This window comes from Melanerpes formicivorus, unplaced genomic scaffold (genome assembly GCF_026170545.1).
Source record: "Melanerpes formicivorus ecotype bairdi unplaced genomic scaffold, bMelFor1.0.p_v2 SCAF_17, whole genome shotgun sequence".
Classification (NCBI taxonomy): Eukaryota; Metazoa; Chordata; class Aves; order Piciformes; family Picidae; genus Melanerpes; species Melanerpes formicivorus.
This window is the reverse complement of record NW_027142369.1, coordinates 11,408,362-11,420,487: the sequence shown is the minus strand read 5'-3', so window position 1 is coordinate 11,420,487 and position 12,126 is coordinate 11,408,362. Positions and strand designations below refer to the sequence as shown.

The window sequence follows — 12,126 nt, the reverse complement described above, 5'->3', positions numbered from 1 at the left end:
GCAAAGCAATTGGTGTGGGCAGAAGCAGTATTTGGAAGGGGTCTGATGCAACAGGGATATGCAGTCCTTGTTCAAACCTATTCCTGATGCCTCTTGAAGCTGAAGACACTTTGGTGTTTTCTAGTAGGTCTCTTGAACCTCCACTGATGACTCTTGAGACAAATCCTCTCTGGCCTCCATGCTGCCCTTGACACAACAGCTCTTGCAAGGCAGCAGATATTATCATCTTCCATGCCTGAACATAGGAAATGCTTCTTTCCTCATCTCCCTCTATGCTGCCTGAACTGAGGTGAGAGTGCTGCACTAACTGGCATGAAAGCCTGTGATTGGAATTAAGGCTCTCACTCCTGTCATCTTAAGTCTTTAGTCTTGTGTGGCTAATACGTGGACATCAGCTGTGACTCAGCTAGAAGTGGATGGAAGTTGGCTAAGGTGTGAGAGTTCAAACCAGCTTGCTTCTAGAGCCTGGTGAGGACAGAAGGCTAACATGGTATTTGAGTTGGATTCCAATGGGTACTTCTGTTTGCAAGGGGCAGTAACCAGTATGTGGACTGTCCCATCCAGTGACTTTTGCAGTCAGGGACCCTCTTCAAGCCCCACCATCACCTGGCTAAGACAACAAACAAAACAGGTACGTGTGATTGCTGTCAAACACCATCCTCAGGACACAGCATGTACTTTTAGCAGACCCTGCCTTGATAAGTGTAGGAAAACAAATTCAAATAGCAAACTCAGATTTAAACCAAAAAGAACCCAAGCAGTTCTCTTGCTCTGAAATTGGCAGGGCTAATCTCTAGTTGTAGGCTGACCTTGAAATGAGTCCACCTGATCACATGGACTTAATTTGTTTCCTCCAAGTATTTCTTTAATTTACAGTAGCAGTTGCTCTGGGGCTCTACTCATCTCACCCCCTGTTTAGAAATGGTGCAATACGGTTTCTTCATGCGGCTGCCACTACTGCGAAGGCTTTTGCGTCAGTTTCCTGTTGACTCAAATGCTCTTTCTTTTTCTTCTGCTGAAGTCAGAGATAACAGATCAAGGAAGACTTCTGAGCAATGCAAAATAGAAAAATAGAAAAGTGAGGATTTTGGTGTTAAGCCTTGTCAGAAAAACCCCAAACACTCTAGCTTTCAACTCCTCCTGATTCCCATTGGTAGTTGCCAAGAAAGGAGGCATATAACTCTTAAGTCAGGTCAAATCTGCAAATATCTGAACTATCTGCTGGTTGAATATTTCTTTTTTCTGGCCCCTTTTTAAGTTCACTCTTACTCTGCCTGCTGCAGTTTGCCCCCTCCCACCCCCCCCCTTTTCTTTTCCCCTCCATAAAGTAGCACTGTTCATTTCACTTCTCCTGGGAGAGTGCTTGGCCTTTGCAATTTGGCAAGGAGATGTCCTTGATTAAGAGTCAAAATGGAAGACCTTGCTTGACTTTTAGGTCCTGGTTTCTGAAAGATGATCTGTTGCCAGGTGTGTAGGAGGCCAATGCAGAAATGCTGTATTATAGGCAAGTTGTAGTCATAGAATCATAGAATGGCTTAGATTGGAAGGGACCTTAGAGCTCTTTACTCCAACCTCCCTGCCATGGGCAGGGACATCTCTCAACTAGACTCAGCTACTCAAGGCCTCATCCAACCTGGCCTTGAACACCCCTAGGGTGGAGGCATCCAGAACCTCCCTAGCCAGCCTATTCTAGAGTCCCACCATGCTCACACTGAAGAACTTCATCCTAAAATGCAGTTTAAACCTACTCTCTCCCTCAGCTTAAAACCATTCCTTATTGTGCTATCACTAGGCACCCTTATGAGAAGTCCTGATCATTTCTTCAGCAACCCTGTGGGATTTCTAAGCATTAGGAAATTGGGTTGGAGGTGAGGCCTTAGCTGTTTTACTTGTAAGCACCATGTAACACATGAATGATACTTGCTGAGGTTTGCAGTTAGTCTGAAGCAAGAGCTGTTTGTAATAAAAAGATGCTCATTTCATGTCACCAGTGATGTGTCTTTTAAAACCAGTTGTTTCTGTGCTTATCCGAACATTTGAGGAAGAAGAAACGATATCTTCCTTTAAGACCAATGCATCCAGAAGTCTGAAGTAGGTCAGCAGTGAAGAAGCAGAACATGTATGTTTTAAAACAGGAAGAGTTGACTTTGCTTCCCTGAAATTCACCTTTCAAGAAAGAGTAGAAAATACATTCACATTCACCTAATTGTATGCATGTTTATACAGGCATCTATATTGCTTACATAAATACATACAGACACGTCCCTCATCAGGTTGATGGTAAATTACATTACTTCCTGTTGGAGATCTGGCAAGAGGGATTTCTTTTTTTCAGTATGGGCTTGAGGAGGTGCCTGGACAAGCTGAGCTAGATAAACTTGTGGCATGTGGAGAGCTCAGCAAGGAAGGGAGTGGGAAAGGAGGAGATACAAAAGCTGGCCCAACTGGCAAGACAGAGGCAATACTGGTGCTGCAGCTGGAGGAAGAGTTGTTGAACAGGTAGACACAGCACAGCCAGGTGCAGTTTAACCAATGGCAGTAATGATGTGGCATTAGAGATCTACTGTGGGCTGAAGAGCCAAGGCCACTGGTGGGTTTGCAGAGCGTCTACCGCTCTGGCTTAGACTGCTGCCCTAGACAAGCCAGCTTGGGTGTCTTTCAGCTACCCCGTAATAAAAGCATAGTGAAACGATGACATATTTTTGTTTATATGGACTGGAGATAGCACTTAACACTTGGCCTTGGTGCTACATGTGGTAGTGTGAGATGGCTGGGAACGCATCTATCTTAGCTTCTGGAAGGAGCCCAGAGTGAGCCATTGAGCAGAGTCCAGGAGGATGACAAAAAGCAAGCTGTACTCATCTGTCACGAGTCATTTGCTTTCCTGCTCATGTCCAGAGAGGAATGAAAGGATTCCTGGCTGCTTTGTCTTCTGCTGTGTGCATCTCAGGATGTTAATATCAGTGGTCATTTCAAACTGGCTGGCTGCCAGAAAGAAGAGCATAACAGTGCTTATCCTCTTAAACTTAGAGAGGGTTTAAAACTAGCTAGTAGATGATTAACATCAGACCTGGGAAGGGGCTTGTGAGGAAAGTACAAATAGTACCCTTAAAAGGCTGACTGGTCTCAAGTGAATTGTGTATGTCTCTTTTCCAGTCTGGTGGTTCCTGATACTCAGACTGAAAGAATCAATACTGAATGTCCTGAAACAGTTACTAGGGGAAGTTTTTGAACCTGACTGCGACAATTCTAGTGTGTACTTTTGTGACAAGTCACTGTGCGGCCCTCCTCTCACAATTAAGCAAGCACCTCTGTTGTACACATTAAACCCCTACCCAGACAGCTGAGCATGCAGGTTGAGTGCTTCCTTACCTGTAGACTTTTGCAAAAACCAGAACAAAGCTGAAAAAAAAAAAAACAACTCAAAGACAGAGAACTGTGGTTAATGGTCTGGACTTTATTGAACAGGTTGCTTTTCTGCCTAGCAGAAACTTTGGCTTATCAGTTCCTTCATCACTGGGGGATTTCTGCAGGTTAATCAGAAGAAAGATGAAATCTGAGGGCCCAAATGGCAGCTGCCTTTTCCTGTATGGCAGGAAATCCCATTCTGGAAAACAACACACATTCCCTAGAAATAGTGTTGGGATACCCTTGAGACAACATTGTCTTTGCTGTTCCTGTGCCCTTGTGCTGTTGTGGTGAGGCTGCAGTCTGCAAGCAGTCTGGTTTTTGGAGCACCTTTCCCTAGAGACCTGAGGTGTTTAGTATGGAGCAAGCGACTTCTTGAAGATGTCTCTTGTGTTCATTCAGGGGTATCATCATCTTCTGCTGATTCAGGATAAGGACAGTTATCATTGACTGTGATAAGTATACAACTACTGATATACCTATTCCACATGTTAACAGGAATTAATTTCATTACTGGGGGCAAAATTTGGCAGGGGAGTGTAGTATAAGGAGATACTAACAGATCTTTCTTGAAAAAGTTGGGACATTTTTATTCCACCACAGCATTTCATGGATGCTTAATCTGTTCTTGTTTGGGAGATAACAGTTTTGCTTGGTGATTTTTAGGAGTGACAGAAGATATGACTAATGCTGTTTGTGTCTGTTGTGTTTGTGTGTGTGAAGGATCGCCTGTTCTTTGTGATGGAGTTCGTAAATGGTGGGGACTTGATGTTCCACATTCAGAAGTCACGTCGCTTTGATGAAGATCGGGCCCGGTTCTACGCTGCAGAAATTATTTCTGCCCTTATGTTTCTCCATGAAAGAGGCATCATTTATCGGTGAGCTCTGCATACATTCATTCATTCTCTTTGTCTGAACCCTACAGCTGAGATGATGGCTTCAGTTTTCTGCCTATATAAGTAACTGTCATTTGCTTCCCACCAGGAACAAGCTGTCAGCTGGGATAACCTTCAGTTTGCTCCTGCACATTGTCCAAGGTGCACCAGCTTCCAGGAAGTGAAATTTCTGGCTGCAGTATTGACTACAGGGAGGGTCTTCCTATAGCGTGTGTAAGCACATAGAAAGCCAGGTTTTCCTTCCAAGATGCAGGGACTAGATTCTGTGCTGGTATCAATTCATGAAGCTGGTTTACATCAGCCCCAGAACTGCCTCTTGTCTGCACTACAGGTGGCTGCTGCGCATTAGCTGCTGAGTGGTGCAAGCTTCCACTGTGCTGCTCTGAGCCTGACCTGCTGCTGGAGAACACATGTCAAACTGATGACAAAGGGAGAGACATTAAGTGAAACTTTCTTAGATTTATTTTGTGAGGTAAATGTAAGGAGCTGTTGCTCTTGCCACTGTATGCCTTGTTATTTAAAGGCTAACATGCTGGTTACACCCAAACCCTTTTGTTTCACTGTGTTAGCTTCAGGCCTGTGTTTAAACCCTAACTGTTTGATTATCCAGTGCCACTCAGCTCAGCCACTAAAAGACTTTTTCATTCCTGCTGTGATTCTACAGCAGGAGGTTTTCCTTCCTGTCCATGTCTGGCATCTTTGTGTTTCCAACAGGATCATTGCTTCCCTGCATCAGCCTCCAGGTCTCAAGGCTGTTCTCAGGAAGCCATTTCCTATACGCAATTCTTTTTTATTTGTTATTATGCTGTACTCAGGGGAGGAATTTTCTTATATTTTTTTCCCTTCTGTATTACCAAAATGCTCACATGTTGGCTCAGGCATCAAGGCATAGACTAGCCAGTATGGATCAGACAAGCAGTTCTTTGCCTCGCTTTCTAAGATGACCATTTGACCAGCATCCTCCCATATACACTTAAGGGCACAGCAAGAGGACTTCTGAGTGGAACAGGACAGCTATATCAGGGAGATGTCAGCACTGAGAAAGTCTGGTTATATACAAAGGTTTCTTTCTGACATGCTTTGCAGGATGCTTCTGGCATTCTCACACCCAGAGCAGAGGAAAGGAGGAACAGACTGTTGTTCTCTTTGGAATATCTGGGTTCCAGCAGCAAAATATGCATACTTGGGTATGTCTGCTGTAGTCCTGCTCAGTCCCACTTAAGGCATGCCAGTACTTCAAAGGTTAACATCTTTGCTGCTTGGTTACAACTGTACAGATGTTGGCCCAAATGCCATTTGGTTTGTGGTTCTGCATAGTTGAACTCAGAAATGCAGTCCTGTGTGTAGTGGTCTATCAGATAAATGCAGTTTTGAACACACTGAAACTGGAATAGCTGAGGGCTAAGGTGGCAAAAGGGAAAGAAGCTGTGTGGGGGACATTTTCCTGTCTGATGATAAGATAGTAGGGTAAGTTGAGTGAAAGCAACTGCAGTCTCTCTTACTAACTTGAGCTCTAGTAAGAGACTGGTCAGGTGAGGACAGAGAATATTAAATTATTTTTAAGTATGAAATCATGGGATATATGTGGCACAGTGAAATAGAGGAGGAGTGTCATTTTAATATTCTCTGGGTCCTAAGATTATGAAATTTATTAGTGATATACACCATATGTGTGGAGCTTCCAAAGCACAGTGACTGTGTGCATAGAATAGCAAATCTACTTACACCACAGCTGGAGTTCTGTCTAATTCTTCCCTTGTGAATAATGCCAGACGCTGAAGACCTGGCCAGATAATTACGCAAATGACATTATCCTTAAAATAGTGACATCCAGTAGTTATTGTCAATCATTCAGCAGCAAAACTGTGCCTCTGCATAATGTAATGTCACTGTGCTTACAGATTGTCCTGTCTCCCCTGCAAGCCTGCTGCCTGTGACAGGACAGGAGAAATCGATCCCTCTGGGGCTTGGCACACTTAAAGTACTGCTATAATTCACGATAGAAACTGGAGGAGTAATTTAAAAGCCTCTTGAACAACTGCACAGGCTTTGATCTTGCTGAGAATCTGATTTAGCTGTGGAGTCAGGTAGCTTCAGCTGCATGGGGCAGATTTGCAAGGGGATGGCTTGTTTGTTTGATGGTTTTCTTTTTTATGAATTAGTTGGGGTAACTCTGTTCTGGAAGATGTAAGAGGAGAGAACTGCTGGCTGTGGCTGTACTGGACTGAAGTTGTTTTTGCTGGTCACAAACATCAGGTTCCAGGAAGGAGTCTTCAGGATGGAAGGAGATACTCAGAAAGGATTTTATGATCAGAATGTGAATGCATGCTTAGGAAGCTGGGAGATCACAGGAAAAGCCTGACCAGAATGCATTTTGCCACAAGCTGTTGAATGTGCCTCTTCTTTCTGGATTCCCACGGTCAATGGAATTAAGATAGTTGCTGGCCTAGAATACCCTGGTCATTTATTTTCCTTCTGGCCTAAATTTAAGCATAATAATATTGCATTTTTCCATGTCCCTTTCAAGATTAAGCAGTCTGGGAGAGAGTCTGCATTTACTAACACAATGAACATTCTCTTGGTAAGTCGGCTTACTTTTGCCACAAGTGCTGCCAAAAGCTGCATCTTCTCTTACTTGGAATGCTAGAGAGAGGTAGTACTGAAAATTCAAGCAGCAGCTGAAATGTGTCACTTTGGCCTGGGATGACAGTGCTAGTAACAGCTCAAATTGGGTGTTTGTTGATTGCTTTTCTGGCCACACACATGCAATTTGCAATAGTCCCAGTGGGGTATTTTTACAGTTGCTACTGTGAGCCTGTGAGAATGGTGTACTTTTGTTATATATGACTTTCAAACATTCAAAGAAGGCTTACTGATGGATCATTGCTCTCACAGGATGGTTTTTATGATGCACCTGAAACTTTCAGTGAGTTTGCTCATCACTTCAAGGAAGTTCTGCTTTTTATTACTAAGCCCTGGCTACAGATGGAAGTCCTATAAATGTATGTGTGTGTATTTATAGCCATCTATTTATAGCTGCTTCCTGAAAAAAACAGCAACGTATACGTGATTCCTTATGCCCTCATGCAGAGGGTAGGACTAGAATGCATCCAGCCATGAAAGCTTTTATACATGTTGAATCACAGCATATTATGATCCCCTAACTGTGGAGGAGTAGGACAAGGACATATTTGGGATCAGCTCATGCTAGATATTGCCAGGTAAAAGGTTAGGTGCTAACGAAGGCTGTTGTAGATAAAATATTTGCTCACAAGTCAGTGTTCTTGCACTGATGCTTTCTTTAAGCTTACCTCTAAAGGAGAGCAGTGTGCTGGTTCCTGCTGTAGGTAGGTAGGCTGATTTGTGATTTTATTATTTAATTGTTTGTGCTGTTTCTCTTGAGGCAGCTTGTCCCAGCTTTGGCTTTCCAGTTCAGTAGTTCCCAGGGCAGGGGAAGCACGAGAGATGTCACGGTGGCTTGCTCAATGCAAGTAAACTAGTCCACTCATAGTCTTCAAAAAAAGCAGAGATACCTAATGATTATATGGGGTTCTTTTAAAATCAGGAGTTTGCCTTCCATGTAGCATTGCTTCAAGAATAGCTTCTCTGCCCTCATTCAAACCTCTGCCTTGGTGATGTGCAGCTTTGCTAAGGGATGGGTCCACTTGGCAAGACATACCTGCCTATTGAGGGTGCAAATGCAAATATTTTCTTAAACTTGGTGGTGGTTGTGCATTGTTGGTTTGGGTTTGTTTGGGGTTTTTTTTTTGGCTTGGGTTTATTGGGGTTTGTTGGGGTGTTTTTGTTTGCTTGGGGGATTGTGCTTTTGTTTTTGTCTTTTGGCTTGCCTTTTTTTGGGGGGAAGGCTTAGGGGTTTGTCCTGCAGACTACTTTTGATATCAGAAAGATAGTGGCCTTTTACACACAACACAGAGCAATCAATCCAACCTAGTGGCATGGTCTTGATTTTTGTGATAATCCTTCTTTCTCTTCTCTGCAAATGTCTGTCTGGTAGGATGCATGGGCTGAGACTGTCACTTTTCAGAATGTCTCTATATGCAGAGGTGATGCAGCATGCAGTACTTGGTGACATACCTGTATGTATATCTGGAACAGAGCCAGTGTCACCTTTGCAGCTGCCACTTTGGCGCTGGTTTTGCCAGCCCTAGGTATGGAGTTGGATAGCAGAGACACCTGTATACCTGAGCTCATTGCTTGGCATGGCACAGTGGCAGATGTCTCATAGGTAACAGCCAACCAAAAGACAGAGAAGCTGAAAGGCTGGGCTGGAGGGCTTGGGAAAAAGACTAGTTGTTGGCTGGCTGGAGAACCTTGATTTTATCCTGAGGGCTCATGCTAATTACCTTATTTTACTGCCTTTGTGTCTGTATTGATACTTCTAATGAAAGTGGTCCTTCTAGAGACTGATTGGGTTCTGCTTGTGCTCTGTCATGCCTCTGAATGTGGAATAGTTTGCACAGAATCCCCATGCTCTGATATGACACTAGCCACCATTAAGTAGGTCCCGTGACTTCATTATGTTTAATAGGAAGGCAAAATATAGTTATACAATTATCCAGATGAGAATGAAGTCTTGCCTTAGGGCTAAACAGTAGCTTTGAGGAAAATAAGATAGGCTTGTTAGGAGGAAGTGTTTACTCTTCTGTATGTTATCTGAAAGCATCACCTTCTTGTGTGTGGTGCTTCTTATGACGGGGAAAAGCTCTGTCTCCTCTTGGATCTGGAAGGATAGTAGCTAGGTTTCTGAAATCATTGCCTTTCCTTAGTGCAGGAGACCCATCAGGTCTGTAGCTGTGTCTCATGACTGTTGGTTTTACAGAGAGTGAGATTTTTGCAACAGGTTAATCTGCCAATTCAAACAACAAGCCTGTGACACTTGAAGGAAGGTTTGCATAAGCCTTTTATGGAGACCGGTTTTGCTGGAAAGACCCTTACTAACTGAAATAACACTAAAGTTTCTTTCAGCAAAAATCAATTAAAAAATACATGCTGAAAACAGAAAGCCAAGAAGCTGCTCTGACTCATGCCAGCTGGCCAAGCTCCCAAAGAGACAGCCCACCCACCATGAAGTCAGAGCATAGCGCTGCTCAGAGCATGGAGAAAGAGTGCTACTCTCACTGGGGTCTCTCTGGGGCCAGAGACTATGGGAGGGTTAAAGCTCTCCATCTCCTTTGTGCTACTTGAGATACAACAAGCCAGTGAAGTTTCAGCTTGTTCAATTCATGCTCTGAACTGCAGAGCTATTTGCAAAGTTGTGATGGCAGATCAATGGCAGCCAGTCTGCTGATGGTAGGTTTGCAGTGAGACTAGACTAGTCTAGCTCAGGCCTGAACTCAGGATTTTTTCACCTGCCCCTACACAAAGAGAAAGTGCCCAAATAAGACTTTATTGTACCATGTCTATTCAATAGATATAATTTTTTATTTTATTTTTTCTGTGACTGAGCCACTTGAATCATAGTTTACTGTTTGCTTTTAGAAAGGTAGTACTAACCTGTGCTTTGTGTTGGAAATCATGAGGTTTTGGAAAGGGGGAAAGACATGTATTATGTGATAAAATCAGTGGAAAGCCGTTTTTGCAGCTTGTCCTTTTCCTGGAGCTCATCACCTCCAGTCACAGCTGCCTTTGGGGTCTTTCAGGATTGATCCTTTCCCCAAGCCCCAGAGCAGTCCTGCCAGAGGTGTTTAAGTGCTGTTTCCCAGCATAAGCTGGTGGCATCTCCGGTTTCCTGGTGGACAGGAAGCGAGGCAGCAAATTCCAACTATTGTCTTGAAGCAGTAGGACTAGGGACCTGTGAAAGGGAAGGGGATGTCAAATGGCAGTGTCTGGTGGCCTAGCTGTTACCTCTGCATGAGTTAAATGTAGCATGGACTATTGGGTACCTCCATGTTCTGTCACATCTGGAATTGGTTCATTGAGGTCACTGTTTGACTGAGAGCCTTCTCTACTTTCTCTTCACTTTCTTACAACCAGACTTAAGCTGAAATTCTCCCCCTCTTCTCCAGGGTAGCTTCTAATATTCCCAAGTCTTTGCTCTGCTTGTATCTTCTGAGAGACCTTACTGTGTGGTTCAAGCTGTTTTCTTGTTCCTTGGTGGATACATCCAGTTAGAAATGGCTGTCCCTCAACAGAGTTGGCTTGTGGATGTGAGCACATAATTCCCATACACTCCTGATCCCGAATCCCCAGAAGTCCATGCTGAGTATATGTGGATGCCTGTAGCCACTGGGTCTGACACAGGCACCGCTTGCTTGCAGGCTTTTCTGTGGACGGTGCTGGCAGGGCCGTTCATAGCATTGGCCAAGTGAGTGGCTGCGTGCCAGAGACGGTTATGTAAGGAAGAATTTCAACATTAATGACATGTCTTGGCTTTATGTTTAGTTCTGTCTCTCTGGACACCAAAAGTAGTCTCAGATGTTTCAGTGTGCTTCTGCAAATAAAACAAACAAACTTAATTTTACAGGCTTTGAGCATTGCTGCTCTTTCTTGGAGCGTCTGCTCTTTTGGGACATTTTCCCTTTGTTTCTCTGCCACTGAGAAGGGACAACCGTTTTTCTGGTGATTCTGCCAAGCATAGCTATCATGCCTAAGTATCTGAGCTGCAGGAAGGCTGGCACCTCCACAAAAACAGATTAGAAAGGAAAACTTAAAGTTTTCCTTTGCTCTTGGCTACCTTCCACATACTAAAGGGCCAGCAGAGGGAGAGATGGATATATGGACACGACACACTGTTGCAAACACTACTGCAGAGGTTGTCAGGGACAGAGGTGTGTGCTGGGTGAGAGATGTCTCTGTGGATCATGTTCTGACTCTAATGGCTTCCCTCCCTAATCCTCCTGCAGCTGAAGTCATTAATGCTCTTTAAGCCAGGATGGAAACAAACCCAAACAACAACAATCTACAAAATAATTCGGTCACTCCAGACTGTTTTGTTGGGTTTTTTCCCTTCAGTGAAGCAATTAGTCCGCTGCCATCCCATTTTTAGCCAGACTGGAAACAATTGGCTGGACAATGGCAATTCCCCTGCTAGCAGGGCAGTCACCAGATCCATTCTATGATGGGAAAGGTGAAGCTTTTTCCCTTGCCTGTCTCTGGGGGAAGAATTTCTCTAAAGAAATTCCTGTGGGCCTCTCTGAAAGCCTGTTTTCTGTGCAGCCCCTCCCGGTGACTCACAGCCTCTGGCTCCTCTGAGAGCCCTCTGTGGGGTTACATTTTTCTCTCAGCCCGCTGCAGGGTTAACCTTCTGCGGTTTTGCTCAGGCGCTCTCCTGCGTCTATGACCCCTCCCACTCACTAGCTGATGATGTAGATTGTGGGTGCCAGAAAGTCATGAAGTACTCTGTGGTTTATACCAACAGCAAGCCAATATAGGACTGCCACAGAGAAGGGGGAAAAGGTTTTCCCAGTCTTGCTCATCTAAGTGGTACCTGATCTAGGAATGGCTCAGCCTGTGTAAGGGGACAGTGCTCCTGAGCAGGGACTGTGTGATTTGAGCAAATGCATTGGAGTTTGGCAAAAATCAGGGACTATGACAGGGAGGACAGGAGCCAGCTGAGGTCCTGTGGTAGCAGCACAGAGAGCCATGACACATCTCTGCCAAAGCAACCTTGGAAATCTCTCAATTGCTCTAACTGCTTGAAATACAAATAATGTGAAGTTCTGTCCTCTGCTGAGGGCAAAGGCTGCAGTGGTGCCACACACAGGGGCCTTCCTCTTGCTGTTTTTGGTTATAAAATGAGGCAAAGTGCTGGGTTCCCCCTCTGTCACTGCATCTGTCTGCAGTGCACCATGTCTACCTGGCA

The 12,126-nt window shown here is 44.3% G+C and overlaps 1 protein-coding gene across 1 annotated transcript in view; it reads left to right on the top strand.

Annotated features, from left to right (window-relative positions):
* PRKCH (protein kinase C eta) overlaps nucleotides 1-12,126 on the top strand; it is a 112,337-nt gene that overhangs the window by 66,340 nt on the left and 33,871 nt on the right. Inside the window, exon 10 of the mRNA XM_068148941.1 lies at nucleotides 4,132-4,286. Coding sequence (XP_068005042.1) covers nucleotides 4,132-4,286 — 155 coding nt within the window. The remainder of the gene's footprint in view (nucleotides 1-4,131; nucleotides 4,287-12,126) is intronic.